The sequence below is a fragment of the Heterodontus francisci genome, chromosome 17 (assembly GCF_036365525.1).
Source record: "Heterodontus francisci isolate sHetFra1 chromosome 17, sHetFra1.hap1, whole genome shotgun sequence".
Classification (NCBI taxonomy): domain Eukaryota; kingdom Metazoa; phylum Chordata; class Chondrichthyes; order Heterodontiformes; family Heterodontidae; genus Heterodontus; species Heterodontus francisci.
Genome location: NC_090387.1, coordinates 29,102,428 through 29,121,356, shown reverse-complemented (window position 1 = coordinate 29,121,356; position 18,929 = coordinate 29,102,428). Strand labels below are relative to the sequence as shown.

Sequence of the window (18,929 nt, the reverse complement as noted above, 5' to 3'; positions counted from 1 at the left end):
ATGTAGTTAACTCTCTCATTAACCCTTTTTTCTTAATTATAAGGTGGGAGACTTGACAAAGTTATAAATAAGTTCACCAATAACAAGAGCAGTCTTTCAATTCAACTGTTAGGTATACAAACAATTTCAGTGACAAAGGCCGGGATTTTATGCTGGCGATGGGGTACTGACGGTTGGAAAAAGCGATGCCGAGAAAGCCGTGTCACCTCTTCGGTGGGAGGCCTTCCGAATCTAGTGCCAATTAGGCACTTAAATGGACAGAGGCGGGCCTTCCATGGGATCAAGGACCCTGGCAAAGGAAGTCACGCTCTTTCACTGAGCAGCGTCATCATGAAGGCGGCGGCTGCTGCCAGTTAGCACCTACCCGAGGCCCAGGAGTGGTGCTGCACCCAGGCCACAGGTAGGTCAGGGCATCAGGGGGTCTCGCGGGTGGGGGTTGTGGTGGGGAGGGGTGGTGTAAGGAGTTGGTAGCAAGGGCAGGGCGGGTGGATCTCAGTAGGCCCCCCTTCCTGATGCCGGGTCCCTTGCTAAGCCACTTTTAACAAAGGACCCCCTCCACCCCACCCCACCCCGGAGCCGGTAAGCAACCTGCACGGGTTTTTCATGCCATGCTTCCCATGTGGCGACAGGGCCGCCCACCGCATGGCTAATTGTGGCAGCGGCAGGAGGATGCCCTTAATTGGGCATTAATTACCCAATTAAGGACCTCAATTGGCAGTGGAGCGGGAAGGCCGTTCACTGACCCCAGACCTAATTTTGGCAGAGGCGGGAAGGTGGCAGGGTCCCCCCGCCACCATCCCACATGATTTTATGCTCTTCCCTGCCTCCACACCTGCTGTAGGGGAGTGGATAACATTACCCCCCAAAATATTCCGTAATCTGCATGAGGCATCCAAAATTAAGCTAATGCAAAACACTGGACACCAACCAGCTATTAGAGAATTTTTACCCAGGATTTATAGAGAAAGGGTGGGGGGGGGTTGTATTGCTGGGTTATAGTAATGCATTAATAGTTTTCCTTGTCTCAAAATTCAGCAACACTGTCTTCAGCCTAAGTGAATTCCACTTAGAAAGAAATCTCTAAGGGTTAAAAAGGTAATAGAATTATAAGATTTATACCATTTTGATTCACTGTGCCAAAGAATGTATAAATAAATTAGAAGCAACCCTCCTTAAAAATGTCTAGCCATTTGTTGTATATGTATAAACACTTACACAGCACTCTAAAAGGCAACTTTTAAAAAGTAGCTTTTTTGAAAAAAAAAGTACCATTTAGGCTACACTAACTCTACTGCTCAACAGTTCAAACTGAACTGGTTACGATTATGAATAAACAGAATAAGCCAACTTCAGCAAATGCAGACAGCAGGAAAAGGGAGAGGGAGTACATTAGAGATTTCATCTGTGATAGGACCTACGCTCGCACTCACTCTGTAACTGGCATCTGGAGCGGATTTGCTACAACAGACATTGAAGAACTAGATTACATCCAGTTAACTGAGCTCTAAACTGATTATGCATGTGCCAAACTAATGGATTACATTTGCAAGAGGAAAAATAACATCCAATCAATCTCAATTACTGCAGACCACACCAGCCCAGATAAACTTGAAAGTATCCAGCAACTACCCACAACTGCACCTCCCATCCCCGCCAATAGTTCTACATATAGGGCTTGGAATATTAAGTCAGAAATAAAAGTAGTTGAGGGAGAAATACCATCACTGTGTTGCAGCAAGCAGTAAAAAAACTGTAACTCTTCCTGTGGGCTATTTAACACAATATTCACCGACGATATAAAAAAACACTGCCCTCTACAAGTTTGTGGATTGGCTCTATCTTTTTAATATGTTAAATAATAAGTCTGTGTTATAATTGTGACGTAAAACTGTGATATTTTGCACACTGGGATGGGTGGGGTGGGGGTGAAAGTCATCTTCGCTTGAAACTCCTAGTTGAATTTCATCCCCAGCAAGTCGGGATCAAGTGCAGTTTTCAGGAATGCTGGGATTACAGGACAAGGGATAATTGGACAAGGCCATGCAGATACATTGTGTCGTCATTTTAAACTCGTACATTTTATCCATATATTTATATTCCGTTAAAAATTCCTTCTGTCCACATTTATAATGGGAACTACCTCTGTAAACTTGTCAGGCAGTAATTCCTGACATCTGGCAGTCGTGATGCAGCAATGCTTCTACTGGCAGGAGGGTGTAATTACAGTGTTATAAATTTACAGAGACACTGAATAGCAGAAGAAATTGACATAAAATGCATGTAAATACAAGATTTTTGATATTATAAATGTCAATTTATTTGTGCTTTTACAGAAGGAACTGTTTATACAAGGTTGCCTAAACATTGGCTTAATGGAACCTAAAGTTATCCTAAAATTGATATTTTTGTTTTAAAAAACAATGACTTTTGGAATAATAGAGCATAGAAATCCCAATCAGAGGCCCTGCGTTCAACCCCCAGCTTTGACTTTTATGAGACTTGCTTTTCTCTCAATCGGTGAAGATCAGCAAGTTCCAGCAAGCAACCGGGAGAAGCACTTTATGCTTGCAGAATGTACTGTCTGCAGGAGAGAGGAGTAGCCTTGGAGAATTCCATATTCTAGACTGTCCCACCATCCTACAGAATGGAAGATGTATGCTGGAAGAAGGGAGGAGCAAAGATCTAAACAGGGAAATTATAACATTTAAACAGTTGAGCATCAAGAATGTTGATACATTTAGCAATATGTTGCTTATTGATGCATCAATAGAGTGCTTGGTTTAACTTATAAATCAAAATATGTAATAGTTTGTGACAAAATAAAAGTTCAGGAGTAGATCAGCAATAAACACTGAAGTGACCTGCATTAGGATATACACTGCTGTAAGAAGCTTTTGCAGCTTTGTTTTAAATACACAAACGCACACAAAAAATGGGGAAAGGAAGGGAATACACGCTTGCCACAGTTTGGGGATGGGGGAAGAGTACTAGCATATGTGTACTGACCTGTACTAGGAGAAGGGCACAGTATGAGAAGATGGGAGAACTGAGATGAACAACTGTTATCTGGGAGCTTTTTGCATCAGCATGGTGCCAGTACTGGAGTAAAATATCAATAATATCTACTGAAAGAACTATTTTACACCTCATACTAAAACAAATCCCTCAACGTCCTTTTCTTTTAACATCCCAAACTTTAAATTGTGTCTGCTAATTCGCAAATTCTGTCACCAACAGAAAAATCCAAGTTTTCCGGACCTGTAAAAAAACTGAAAGTCCTCACTCATCTTCCTCTTCTCCAGAGAGTGAAGTTCCAGGGTAGATAACATTTACTCGTTACTCAGCACTCGAGGAATCAGCTTCATAGCCCTCCTCTGGACTTCAACCAATAATTCTATATCTCGCCTGCACGAAGGTGACCAAAACTGAACACCTACTCCAGATGTGGCCTCAACTGACACCAGATACACCACCTTGTATTTATAACTCACATCCCTAACTGCAAGTTCCAATATTTTATTTGCTTTCCTCTTCATCCTCAAACGTGGTACCAACAGTTTTAATGAGCAACCCATTAATACTCCCATTAATTCTTTTATTTTCTGCTACTTCTTGGTCTATTTAATATGTACTCTGCATACTTTCTTCCTCCGTGTAATCGCATGACTTCATATTTATCTTATGAATGAAACATTAAACCAAGGCCCTGTCTGCCGATTCATCTGGATGTAAAAGAGCCCATGGCACTATTTAAAGAACAAGTTGTGCTGGCCAACATTTCTCCCTCAACTAACACCACTAAAAGCAGACCGAACCGGTCATTTACCTTGTTGCTGGTTTGTGACCTTATTGCGCACAAAGTGGCTACTGTGCTTGCCTACAAAACAACACTTTAGAAGTACTTCATTGGCTGTGAAGTGCTTTCAGATATCCTGATATGAAAGATGCGAGATTAATGTAAATTTTTCATTACACTATTTTCTACAATAGCCATCCCGATGACCTGAGTGTTACTACTGATTAATGTTGAGCATATACTTTTGTGCTGTGGGCCCATAACCACTGAGAATTTGGGTTAGACTGCCTAAACTCTGTTTGGACCTTTGCTGAGCCAGAGAGAGCCAGCTATGCTGATGCCTTAAGACTGGCTGGACTCAAACCCAGGTTCCCAGAGGTGTGAAAGGACAAGACTCTACTCTGACACACTGGGCTAGATTTTACGTTGGGCAGATGGAAGCCAGCCGCCAAAGTAAAAATCGGTGGCGAACCCATTTCCGCCTAATCTGCGGATCCTTCCCGTATTTTACAGGTCCCTAGGCTTTAATTGTTCTGAGGCGGGACTTTCACCCGCTTGAGGGAGGAAGTCCCGCCTCATTGAGCTGCTGGCCAATCATCGGGCCGACAGCTCTTAGTCCCAGCAGCACCATTGGGAGCGGTGGCCACTGCTGGGACTGCAGCCCAGCCGAGGACATGGAGCCAGGAGTGCAGGTAAGTTTGGGTTGCCACGCCGGGGGTAATCGGTCGGGCCTTGGGAAGGCAAGACGGTCATTTGTGGGGGAGGGGGCGTCTTGGGTCCTGGGGGTAGTTGGGGAAGTGGGGGCGGCCCTCAGTCAGGCAAACTGTGCCCGTTTGTCAGGGCACACCACCGGGGCGCTGAGAGGCCGCCTGCTTTCACTGGGCGGCCTTTCCTGGTTCCAGGCCGCCCGCTTGCCACGGGTAAAATCCCCGTGGAGGTGAGCGAAGGCCCTTAAGTTAATTGGCAACTTAAGGGCCTTGATTGGCCTGGGGCGGGTGGCCCGTTTTTCGCACTCCCCCACCCCCCGTAACTTATTTACGCAGCAAGAGATAATGACATAGAACTCGCTGCCCACGAGGCTGGTGGAGGCAAAGACAATGAATGATTTCAAAAGGAAATTGGATGGTCACTGAAGGGAAATAAACTTACAGGGCTTCAGGGATAGAGTGTGGGAATCAGACTGATTGGATTGCTCTATAGGGAGCCAGCATGGACTCGACAGGCCAAATGGCCTCCTTCTGTGCCATAATAATTTTATGACTCTACAAATGTATTGGAAGTTTGTCAATGTTCTTCGTACCTATGAAAATCCCATTTGAAGGCTAAACTGAGCATTGACAAAGTCGTCATTTACACAAAGTCGATGAAAAATAAGGACTTGTGGATAAACATTGAATGGTTCACATCAAACATTCTAGTGCTCAGACTCCACAATTCATGTATACAATGGTACTTATGGATTCTGGAACAAGGTGATACTCCTACATTGGCTGCCAGATTATATGCAACTAAAACGCAACTATACTACAAATGTGAACATGACAGGTGAATGAATAATTCATGTTAGGTGAACTAAGTGCACTCCATTTGACAGTTAAGAAAGCACTGATGCCTTTATGCAAGGGGACCACTGGTTGGAATTTTTTGAGCCCTTTGGGGATGGGGTGGGAGGCGGGGGGTCTGGAAAAAAGGCACAGGAAGGCATTGGGGTGTGCCTGATGTCTTCCCGCCACCATACCATTTTGCCAGTGGCAGAATGGTTGACATCTAGGACGCCCCCTGCGGGCCAATTGAGACACCTAAGTGGCCAATTAAGAGCCACTACCCGCCGCTAAGGACATATTGCCAGTGTCCTTAGGGGAGACTGTCAGGTGAAACATGGTTGCCTCCCAGGGGGTTCAGGTAGGGGTGGGGGGGCTCTTCTTTATGGGTGCTCTATGGCCCTTGGAGGGGTCGCCGGGTGGCACTGGCCGACCTCGCAACAACAGCGCCACAGGCATTCAGCCAACTCCCACCACCTCCCCGATTGCTGGGGCCTGCCTGCCCAGCCCTAGTGTCCCTCAACCTCGCTTATCTGTTTTCGAGGGCGCCTGGCTATTGATGCGCCCTCTCCCTGGTGTTGTTGCCTCAGCAATGGCTAGCGGTGGTGCTGCTGAGCTGCCGACCCTCTGGGCTGGCAGCTCTTGGGGGTGGACAGCAGCCCCAGCGGAAGCCCTTTAATTGGCCACCTCTGGCAACATGCAGTCCCGGGTCCTGCTGTTGGCCGAAGCAGGGTTGTATCCTGCTTTCGGCCCCAACGGCAGGACTTCTGCTGCCTCAATAAAATTCAACCCATTGTTTCCACAGGAGAAGTTTCTGTTCTCACCCATTCTTGATTATTTTAAAATGCCTTATTTCCAGCATTAAGTAGCCAACAAATTATTAAATCTGGTCAAATTTAACAATGGCTATGGTGAAAATATAAATATAAATAAGCTCTAATGAAAGGTCATTTACTTGAAATTTTAACCGTTTCTATGTCTGCAGATGGTGCTAGATCTGCTGAGTATTTCCAGCATGTTCTGTTGTAATTTTCGATTTTCAGGATCCACAATATTTTGCTATATATAAAATCTTATGTCTTCATAAACTTCCTGCCACCTTATGCTGCAACACGACCATTAGTGGGAGGGTGCAATTACAGCATGACAAGTTCACACAGACAATTTTCATTATAAATGTGGACATAGTAATTTATAATGGAAGTATGAAAATTAGGGCACAATGTTTGACTTGAAAATGGGAACCAAATTATGCTTGTGTTTCCTGGTCCAAATGTCCCTCCGGCTTCTAACCGTGACTGAAGGGTCAAGAAAAGTATTAACGAAATAGAAATTTCCTCAGGACTTGTCTAAAATGTTTCACTTTTAATGCTCCCTTTATGAAAGGAAGAATTTACTGTACTGGACCAGTCTTTTCCTCATCCATCAATAATTTCTCCCTAAAACATTAAATTGCATTATTAAGTGTGCTGCTGGAAGTCCGTATTTAGCTCTTGAATTCTCACAAGCAGCCCATTTCAAGCAAGATAAATAATAGAGCTATGTTGTGTGGTTCTTCCTCGACACACTATGCACAGAAACTGTTCCCAAAAACACAGGCTGCTCTGTGATCCTATCTTTTATTTTAAATGCAACAGCTTTACTGGCAAGAAAGCTGCACTAAAAAAAATTGTCCCAAAGCTACTGCCAAGTTGGGTTAACTACAAGTCTGTGCCTGACATTGAGTGGAAGGTAAGTGGAATAAGGCTGGTAGATTTATGGCCATTTGTACCTGATTGTTCATACTAAAGCCATTATGGAATGATTAGAGAAAAAGGTGAAGCTTTAAGTCCAGTGAAAATCAATACAACTGTCTACAGCAATTCAGCTGCCTGAGTCGAGTACCATTAACTGGATCTTTATCCCGTCTTAGGTTACAGGGAGCTGGGTACAGGCTTGCTGCATGCCTACCTGAACAGTTCACTGAAATCAGGACGTTAAGCTATTTTTCTCCACTTTCATAAATGATGATTTTTGCATTTAAATCTTGCTACTGACTATAAATTGCACCCAATATCATTAAAATTGAATGAAAACTGTTGAAAACTACATCTTAATGTTTGCCAGCAATTCCCACTGTTCCCTCTTTCTCCCCTTCAATGTATCATCACTTTATATCTACAGCAGAACTCTACAATACTGTGGTATTGTAATATTGACATCCTCTAATACCAATACCAAAAGCAAACCGGAAGTCACGTTAAATATCCTCAAATTGTAATCATAAATATACAAAGCTGCCATTTTGGTTTTGTCCTATGTTTCAAATCTCATTCATACATTTTATTTAAACACCATCACATTTTTGGACTTCTGTGTTTGAAGGTTTTAAAAGTCAATTTTGCTTTATTTGTGCCGTACACATGGACAATTTTCATTTTAGCAGTAAATTACTATTCATGAGGGAAAGGAAGTTAGGAAGGAGGGAACAAATAAGGTCTCCAAATCAAGTCTTTTCCATCCATTCTCACATTCCCTGCCTCTTTCCTTTTTAAGGGAAATAATTAGCAACTTGAATAATAGCACAGGTCAATACTGGCACAAAAATCAAACATGCAGCAAGTCAACATCCATCCATTCATGTTTCTTAACCCTTTGAAGTTCTATAAAAATACACAGCCTTTCACACAGCATGGTCAAGGATGTTTGTTGGTCCATTTCTAGTGACGCGTGCTGTAAAGTAGAAATAGAGCAACTGCTCCTGCAGATGAGTGAAAACCATTTCTTAATTCATACCATGTGTGATCTTGAAAGAAGCTAAAAACAAACAATTTAAACCTCTGGGATTTTGAGTAGGGCCCTGCTCCTTTTGGTCAAAAAGCTGTCTCAGACCTCAAAGACAGAGGTATTTCTGAGAACTCTGACCGTACATTTGCCAGAAGGATAGTCTCCAAATATGTAGTGCTGCATATTTATATAGCCAGCAACAAAAATAAATTGAACATTAGTTATCTTAGCTGAAAGTTCCAACAACTAAAACCTTTATTTCTCAAGTTCTAAAAGCTGTAACTGCAGGATTCTAATTTCGAGATAAAATCAAAAATGGAACAGAATCTGCTGCAAAATCCTCACCAGAAAACCCTCCCCAATATTTTATAATTCACTTATCAGTAATAGCTACATCAAACCCATTCATCAATCACAACTCCACATGAGGGACATTCAAATAATACATCAGATTTTATGGTAAGTATAGGAACTAGATATTTTTCTGTAAGGAAGAGAAACGAATCTTGGTTAATGGCATCAGATCAATTTTACACTGTGCTCACAGGCCAAGTTGACAGACCTCATTTTTTAAAAGTTAAAAGTATTAACATGTTGATTTCAAATACAAAAACATAAACACCTAATGCACAGAGACCCGCTTATGAGGAGGCACATTTGTCGTGGTGAAGCTTTTTCCAGTTTCAATAATAAACATTCAAGTTCAACAGTAGTATATAATGATAATGATGGTGATGATGGCCAAACCATTTTTATTCTTCCCAATAAATTGTCCTAGTCTCCATACCACACTCATTTATCTGCCTTCATAAAACAGTCTTGCTTTGTTCTATACATTTCTTTCTCATAAACATAGAAAATAGGAGCAGGAGTAGGCCATTTGGCCCTTCGAGCCTGCTCCGCCATTCATTATGATCATGGCTGATCATCCAAATCAGTAGCTTGTTCCGCTTTCACCCCATACCCTTTGATCCCTTCAGACCCAAGAGCTATATCGAACTCCTTTTTGAAAACATGCAATGTTTTGGCCTCAACTGCTTTCTGTGGTAGCGAATTCCACAGACTCACCACTCTCTGGGTGAAGAAATTTCTCATCTCAGTCCTGAAAGGTTTACCCCATATCCTTAGACTATGGACACTTTCTCAAAGTGAAAAAGAACGAGAGAAAGAGACAAGAAAGAGAGTGAGCGAGGAAGAGAGAAAATACAGAGGGGAGAAGGGAAGGGTGGAGCGAGGGGCAAAGGGAGAGACGGGAAAGGGACAGAGAAGGAGGAGAGGCAGCAGAGATTGAGGGAATGATCCAGACAGGGTATAACAACAGGTAGGTATCACAGTGCGAGGGAGAGTTGCACAACATAATTTCCACGGTGTTTACTGTAAATTTAACACTGCAAGGAGAACAGCAACAGGGAGTATCTCTATTTTAAGTGGGCAAAATGGAACTTGAGGAAGGGCATGGGGGTGTCAGGCACTGATGCATATCAGCCCAAAGGAAGGTGGTGAAGTGCAGGTACATTTCACAAAATGTAATCTTGGTTATGAGTGTCATTAACAAGGCTGACACTTATTATCCATCCCTTGTTGCCCTGAATTCTTTGCAGCTATTTGATACATCTGAGTGGGTTGCAAGGCCACTTTAGAGGGCAGTTAAGAGTCAACCACATTGGAGTAACTGGAGTCATATATAAGCCAGACTGTGTAAGGATGGCAGGTTTCATTTCCTAAAGAACATTAGTGAACCATTTGGGTTCTTACAACCCGACAACTTCATGGTCAATTTTACTAAAGCCAATTTCATTTTTGCAGATTTTTAGATTTTATTTTGAACAGAATTCAAATTCTCAATTATCACGGCAAGATAAGAACTCACATTCTCTGGATTATTCGAAATTTGTGGAAGGCTAAAAGAATCAGTCAGTCAGGGGAGTAGGCAAGGAACATAGAGAATGGAGTGATATGGATCAGGAGGAGAGGATCAACAGTGTGGAACAAGTAGATTATGACAATGAACAAGAAATTGGAGATATGCAGCACAATAAGTGCAAGGGAGCACTCTTGCTTGTACCAAAGATTTCAAAGGGCAGGGGGAAATGCACACAATGTAATGTAGCAGATGGCAGAGATTCTGAAGTATGCAGCAGGTGAAATGACTGGTTGACAGTGAAAGAAGCAAGAACTATTTACGGGGTGTAACATTGGGCTAGGCAAATAGGTGCTGGAGTTCCTGGTGATACTGTTCCACATAAAAACCTGGATTCAGAAACACAATATATATTGGTCAAGTTTACAGCTGATAATCAACTGGTGGGAGGAGGAGGTGAGGGCGCGGTATGTAGTCCTGTCTGATATAACAGCCAGGAAATTGCACAAAGGAACTTAGTTGCAAATGGGCAGGACTATGGTAGATAAAATTCAATAAAGATAAATATAAGGTCTTACACATTGTAGGAATAAATGTGGGGCATATTAATGAATATTGAACTAGCTAGGGAAGTGGATGAAAGAGATCATGGATTGATAGACTCAACAATGATCACGTCAAGTCAACGCAGAGCTGCAATCAACAAACCAAGTAGGATTTGGAACTGTACTGTCAAATTAGTAGTCTATGGCTGGAATTTTACGCTGGGCAGACGGGAGCCGGACTCCGACGTAAATGTCGGCGCCGATCCCGCTCCCGCCCAGCCTGGGGATCCGTCCCATATTTTATGGATCCCCATGCTTTCATTGGCGTGAGGCGGGATGTCCACCCGCTTGAGGGAGGAGGTCCCGCCTCAGTGAGCTGCCGGCCAATCAGCGGGCCGGGAGCAGTGGCCACTCCTGAGACTGCAGCCCAGCCGACCGAGAAGGACGCAATGGAACTGGGACAGAAGGTAAGTTCGGCAGCCTCACCAGGGGAATCGGTCGTGCCCTGGTGAGGCTAGGGTGGCCGTTTGGGGGGAGGGGGGGGGGGGGGGTGTCTTGGATCCCGGGATTGGGTTGGGAGGTGGGGCGGCCCTCAATCGGGCACCCTGTGCCCGATTGCATCCCCCGGGTGCGGAAAGGCCGGCAGCTATAGCTGGACGGCCTTTCTCGGCCCCGGCACACCCGCTTGCCACGGGTAAAATACCTGTAGAGGCGGGCGAGAGCCCTTAAGTGGCCGTTAAGTGGCCACTTAAGGGTCTTGATTGGCCTTGGGCGGGCGGGCCGCTTCTCACCCCCCATCCGCACCCCCCGCCGGAGCTCCGTGAACTTGGTCGGAGGCGGAATCGGGGCGGTTAGGCCTCCCGGAGCCTGCCGTTCAATTTTACGCCACCCCCACGCCACCATCCGACCCGCTGGAGCAGCGTAAAATTCCGGCCTATGTATTTGAAGCTATCAATCTACAGCTGCGATCAGGCTGCACCTTTTGTATTCAGTCCTGGTCACCAAGAGAAGCGTCCAAGCCCTGGAAGTGGTGCAGAGAAGGGTCAAAGGGCAGATCTTGATGCCAAAGACCTAAGTTAAGGAAAACTTAGGTTCTTCAGCCTAAAAAGGAGGCGAATAGGAGGGAATCTTATGGAAATATATGACACTAAGTGGAACACAAAAAGCTAAATTTTGACTGCAGAACTAGTGGACATGGGAACATGGGAGACAAAGAAGTTCCCAGTTGATATAAGGAAACACCTCTTCTTAGAAGTGTTGGTACCAGGAATAATGGAGATAAAAACTTATGTCATTCAAGAGGCAGTTAGATGTGTGAAGGAAGATTATAGTTTTCTATGAAAGAATAAACTAGGTGGGCCAAATGGCCTCTGTGACCTATACTTATCGTTATGATTGAAGGAGTGCATTGAGAGAGGCAAGAAGCATGTGGATTGGACTGGGGTTGTATAATTAATAGGAGAGAGAGAAGTATCAGTGGCTCACCACCACCTTCTCAACGGCAATTAAGGATGGGCAATAAATTCTGGCTTTGCCAGCGATGCCCACAGCCCATGAACAAATGCAAAAAATAAGTGAAAAAGGAGGAATAGAAGCATAAAGTGAGTGGGAGACGAAAGTGTTGAGTTCATAGTAATGTCTTATTTTTACTTAACAAATTTGATCCTGACATTTATGTATGGTTTTCTACAGATCCCAGGTGATGCTGTAATGGGAGGCAAAATCTGTACCCCAGGTTTTAATTAATTGGCTAAAATGGATGATGGTATTGATTATTGAGTCAGGCAGATAAGATGGGCAATCAGTCCTGTGAAACCTGTTGAGCGATTACCTGAAGGGCCGATCTTCAGAAAGCTTGATGTTGAACCCTGATTAAATAGGTAGACTTTTCTTTTTAAAAAAAAGAAAAATAATTTGCTCATGACACCCCCTATACTTCCATTAAATGCAGAATCCTCAAGTCGCCTAATAGTCTCATTGCATCATTTGAATTCACAGCAGTAAAATCAAGCTTTTTTTTGTAACCTAAACCAAAATATACCTAACTTTAGCAATATTATTGCCTCATCTAAGCCCATTTTTTCTAGGACTATTGCGTTCACCAATTGTACAGCAAACTTTCATTCAAAACCATAGATCTTAACTGCCACATTTTTGGATAACAGAAACAATATATAAACATTCTAGTTGTCACTGCATGTTTCCAGGGAAGGCTAACTTCAAAGCTAAAAATGACCATCATAGAACTACCCTCCAATCCCAGATATTTGTTTTGGGGTTACAATATGAGAAGGAATTAATGATTGCTGTCCAGTGCAATTACAGAAAGTCTGCATTGGAAAGATGTTGCTTTCCTTACCTTATATAGTTTTAAGCTGGCCTCATGCCTTGAGTTGACAGTGTGAAGTCGCAGCTTCTCAATGCTGTTGGTGTAGTAGTCGCATGCATTGCATTTCAAGTGCACCGGGTTCCCAATCGCCACGCATTTCAGTCGCCACTCGTTGGCCTTGCCCCCTTCCTTGATGTGTGCTACGAGCTGGTATTTTTGCACGTGCTTATCTGTCTTACAGTGCAACTGGAAGTTGGCCTTCAGCTGGGTGTTGTAGCGGCAGAGCTTACACTGGTAAGAGTCACCAATGACTGCTTTCCACTCCTCCTCGGGCAGGTGGCGCTCAATGTTCATGTGCAGACTGAGTGTCTCCAGGTTGTCTGTCGTGAATCGGTTGCAGACCGCACACTGAAAAAGCTTCAAAGAAGGGTCATTCGTGGTTGTGAACGTTTCGCCAAGGTTCATGAGTTCTTCTGACACCAGCTGCCCGCCTCCCAGTCGCATGTCAAGAGGAATCTCACCACCAACTGCACAAAACCACAAATAGAAAGGAAAAATGAAATGGTTAGTAACAGCTCCAGAAAGGATGAAAAGTGATGCTCATATGCTGTAAGATGTTAACCTGATAACAAACCCGTTGATCTGATAGTCTGAATTCCTCTTCTAAAACTAACATTGACAATACTGCATCTGTAAATGAGGTCAAATCTACCCACTAATATCGGGGGCTAATATCTGCAACGTGGAAGTGCTTTATGCAAATGGAATGGCAAATCTGCTGCAATGTTCAATTGGTAAATATGATAGTGACAGATGTATATTCATTTGATTTGTTGATGGTGAGCTGTGCATAAGAGTCTGCTTTAGGCTCATGTCCCTGAATACAAGACTAGATGGTCAAAACTCATTTTACTTGTTATCAGTTATTAGCCTTCAGGGACAGTGATTCCTATCAGCTAATGCCAGATTAGATTTAAACTTTAGCCTCTACAGGTTTCAAAACTGAACACGCAATGTGCACGTAGCAATTGGAAACATGGTCAAAATATGGCCGATCAAGCTCAAAATTACTTGCATTTGTGTTTGTGTCAGCAATTTTAGTAGTAACACCATTTTAGAGTGCAGCTTAAAAATATATATATATTCATTATTCATTTTAATTACTGTCATCACTCAGGTATATTGATGACAGTGACCATTTTGATGTCAGCTTAAAAAAGGGGTTGCTGACAGTAACAAACCCGTCCTGGAATCTAACACTTTTACATTTATCTGGGCTCCATAAACAGTTCAAGTCAAAAGCAATCCAAACAAATAATTCTTTAGCACATCACCACAGGCACTTTTAATACCAAGCGTTTCTCTACATATTCTCCATTTTGTGGAGAATTGCAAGATTTCCCAATGTACTGCTGATGATTAGGCCTAAATAAAATGCTGCAAGTACACTCTAGGCCAATCAGCATCTGGAAGAGGAATGATAGGTCCACACTTTTATTAACGGCTCTTTTAATGAATTTCTAACTGATGATCTCATTGCAAAACATTAAACTGTTTTTTCTCTATTCGGTTACTGACAGAGCCATTGAGTGTTTCTAGCATTTTGTTTTTATTTCAGACCTTCTTCATTGGCAATTTTGGATTTTATCTTTAAATGAAATGTTGTAAATGCAAAATGAGGGCTTTTTTGGCCAACACAATGTGCAGAATGGTAACTTAATACTGGTTCTTGTCTGTTTGGCAATAACATTCCTAATGATTTCAGCTGCAAGGTGAAAAATAGGTAGCTCAGGAAAAAGGGAGCCAAGTTAAAAAAATATGCTCAATATACAAAGCAGTTTTAAATAGCTGTGGTGAAACTTGTGTTATGTTTCAGCAACAGCAGAGAGGTAGAGCTAATTATCCCATTACTGCGTCAATACATCCATTTAACAGAGTTGTGTCAGTGCCAATGCGATGGGTGATCTCATCAGTGGAAGGTGAAAACCTCTGCGCTGTACAGATCTGTCTAATGCCTCTTACTACACAATCTTTAATACATCATTGACCAGACAAAACCAAGAGCTGACCTTGTCCAACTTACAGTAAATTAATAACAACAAGCTCTTTATTTATAGCATAAAAGCACTAGAACTGTGAATGGCATGTCCTAATTTTGTAAAATTCAGTTCTGAGGAAGAATTAACTTTAAATCCAGCATACAGTTTATACTCTATTAAATAAAAGATATCCGTATTATGTGCTCCCTCCCTGCCCCCACATTGTTCAGGTTTTCGTTCCCCCAGAAATGAACTTCGACTACCATGCAATGCTCCATCTAGTGGTCTGGCTGAGAACTGGGTGAACCCATCCAATGAGAGCAAGTGTAATTTTGAATAACTATCTCAGTTAGGATTCAGATTCCTAATGAAACCATTGGACCACTTGGACCAGCAGAATTCTGTCAAACCTAGCAACATAAACATAAACAGCCAGAGAAATTATCTTCTCTAGAGGATTTTTTTTTTTTTTTAAATTAGGTAGCAAAAAAGGTCCAATGCCATCAGAACTTCTAGTTTCCAAGGTTAACTGAAGGAAGCAGTCAGTTTGAATCAAAGGCAGTAGGCAGCAGGCAAACAGAAAGTGTCCTGTCACTAGGTCTCCACCAATTTTGTTCTTCAGCTGACTGCTTGAAAGAGTAACAGAAGTCAAAGGACAAGGGGTGATTTTTCCCTCAACTTTCTAACTTGGGAAGCAACTGGTCTCTAGACAGCTTGAGTAAGTTCAGGAACTAATTGTAGAACTATCATAGGTAGAAATCCACTTTCTAGCCCTGCATGGCACAGTGCCATCATGTCTCTTCTAAAGGTTGCACTAGTACTGCTATGCAAACTAATGTGTACTCTGCCACCATAACCTTTGGGTGTTCCAAGTCAACATTATGAAGATGGCAATAGGCAAGACTTCTCCAAGCTGCCCCATATGCGTTTTTCACAACACTGGTTTCAGGACCTACTGCCTTTAAAATTGAATCATGCTGGCTTTCTACATATTAATCAGTGCACATTAAAATTTATTTAAATCTAAACTTAGCCTAGTACTTATGCTAAGAGAAGATTTTGGCTCTCTAAGTATATTTTATGAGAGCTGTGATGGTTCTGTCATCACAAATTGAGTCTTGATTTTGGCCATCTCCATTAATGTTGAAGAAATTCAATAAAAAGAGTAATTTCATGTATTGTTGGCTCTGCATTTATCTGCTGATTAAAATGTGCATACACTTGCTATTTGGTTGCTCTTTCCTTCAGCTTTCAGCCAAATTAGTTAATGTATTTGTGTATGTGACAGACATTTAATATATATCTATAATACATTTTGTAGCAGGTAACACAGTGGGACCTAGATTAAACTCTTTCCCCAACCCTTCCAGATCTCATTTCACTACCTTGCTGTAGGCACATGCAAGAGAATTGATGGGAGTCATAACAGAACAACCAGCTCAAAACAGCAATGGCAAAGGCTTCGGAACAGATTTCCCAATCATCACATAGTTACATTGAGTCTACAGGCCTTTCAATCCAACTGGTCTATGCCGGTATTTATGCTCCAAGTGAGTCTCCTCCTCCCACCTCTCTTCATCTAACCCTATCAGCATAGTCTTCTATTTCTTCTCCCTCATGTGCTTATCTAGCTTCTCTTAAATGCATCAATGCTATTTGGTTCAACTATTCTTTATAGTCATGAGTTCTACATTCTTACCACACTTTGGGTAATGAAGCTTCTCCCTGAATTCCCTATTGGACATACTTGGTACTATCTCATATTTATGATCTCTAGTTCTGGTCTCTCCCACAGATGGAAACATAGCTATGTCTACCCTTTCAATAATCTTAAAGACCTCTATCAGGCCACCCTCCGTCTTTTCTCTTCTAACCTTTCTTGACAGATATATCCTCAGTTCTAGTACCATCCTTGTGAATTTTTTTTGCACCTTCTCCAATGCTCTATATTCCTTTTATAATATGGAGACCAGAACTGGACATACTACTCAAACTGTGGTCTAACCAAGTTTCCATACAAGTTTAACATAACTTTATTGTTTTGCAATTCTATCCATCTGGAAATGAACCCTAGTGCTTGGTTTGCTTTTTTAAAGGCCTTGCTAACCTGCATCTCTACTTTTAGTGATTTACATACCTGTGCCCTGGATCCCTCTGATCCTTGACCACATTTATTCTTTTATGCAAGAAATGGCTGCCTCATTCTTCTGACCAAATTGCACCACCTCACACTCCATGGCCATAGTTGGCACATTACCTCAAGAATAAAATCTAACTATGAGCACAGGGCAAAAAAAAGTACAGAACAACTGTATCATCACACACTAAATTTACAGCCATTTTGAGCTTTAAACCTGAGACTTGAATTCTCTTCTCCAGTCAACATATTCAATCAGCAGAACAAAAGCAGTGAAGAGTTTTCAGTAGTTATTGGATTAAAGTGTTCAATGAACAATGAAATTATGTACTTTTATAGCTAAAGTCTGTCTGAAAGCATCTTCAATATGAATTTGACCAAAAAATGTGAACTCTGCAGTATTTATGTTAAATTGAAAACACTGAAATTGCAAAAATACAAGCAACCCGACATGCAAATGATTACTAAAACTAAGCAATATCCTTTGAAGGACACACACACATGAATAAACCAAGGTAGGATGCTGCAACTTTCCATGACAGAATAAGAAAAAACACTGGAAAGGAAGCAGAAGAGAGACTAAACACAGGCAGAGATTCATTTGCTGGCATATTTTACTAGAGAAGTATTTATAAAATGACAGGTTGTCTAGAAATCTAAAAAATTCACCGTATTTCCAAACATTCCAGACACTCTAATATTATACGTTTGTGAAAAGTATACAATTTCTATCTGTATTGGTTTGATTCATTTGGTTTATATAAAAGTCTCAAAATTTGTTTTAGTTTGCCTGATTCAAACACTATTATAGTAACAATGAACGATTTGTATGCGAGAGGAAGAGGCAGTTTGAGGTACATGCTACAAATATCAACATAATGTGGATCTTTGAACCTAACTTTCCAATCGTTTCCTTCATCTCCGATCGATAATTGTCAACATATAAGAGAAGGCACAAATGGAGTCTGAGGTTTGAAACATTTGTTCATGTTTTGGTGCCTCCAGTGACTCATAGGCCACAAAGCTAAGAATAGGCTTTGATTTTTATTATTACAGATATGGGAAGGGAGAACAAAGCAAGAATTCCTGCAGCCATTATGTGCAGTGGCATCAAAGAAGCATCAAGAAAGAAAGGCACAGTGGTGCAGTGGTTAGCACCACAGCCTCACAGCTCCAGCGACCCGGGTTCAATTCTGGGTACTGCCTGTGTGGAGTTTGCAAGTTCGCCCTGTGTCTGCGTGGGTTTCCTCCGGGTGCTCCGGTTTCCTCCCACATGCCAAAGACTTGCAGGTTGATAGGTAAATTGGCCATTATAAATTACCCCTAGTATAGTTAGGTGGTAGGGAAATATAGGGACAGGTGGGGATGTGGTAGGAATATGGAATTAGTGTAGGATTAGTATAAATGGGTGGTTGATGGTCGGCACAGACTCGGTGGGCTGAAGGGCCTGTTTCAGTGCTGTATCTCTAAACTAATTAACTAAGTTAAAATTTGGCTATACACAACAACCAGAACAATTTTTCCCCAATGATTATTAAGAGATATAAAGAAAGCTCTCTGAGGCATCTAATGGACATTGTTGGTAAATTGTGTGGATTTCCCCACTAAGCAGCTCTCTGGTCAAGAGCCTTAGCTTTAACATATATATTTTCTCTCCAGGTCGTATGTGATCAAGAGCTGTTGTTTTACTATTTTTAATATCATGAGATATGTTCTCAATTTTCAGAGAACGATTTTCAGTCCATATATGGACAGAACAGGATATGCTTACCATTTGAAATCTTAATAGCCATTTTTCTTTCGCCTGCTCATTGGAAACAATTGGTAAATAATGTTCCCATAGTAATTAAAAGCAAAATACTGCGGATGCTGGAAATCTGAAATAAAAACAAGAAATGCTGGAAATACTCAGCAG

The 18,929-nt window shown here is 42.0% G+C and overlaps 1 protein-coding gene across 4 annotated transcripts in view; it reads right to left on the bottom strand.

The window, feature by feature from the left end:
* Positions 1-18,929, bottom strand: part of zfhx3b (zinc finger homeobox 3b) — a 483,313-nt gene that overhangs the window by 319,849 nt on the left and 144,535 nt on the right. For all 4 annotated transcript variants that reach the window (XM_068049197.1, XM_068049196.1, XM_068049199.1 and 1 more), the window contains one exon: positions 12,869-13,365. In XM_068049197.1, the coding sequence (XP_067905298.1) occupies positions 12,869-13,365 (497 nt within the window). The remainder of the gene's footprint in view (positions 1-12,868; positions 13,366-18,929) is intronic.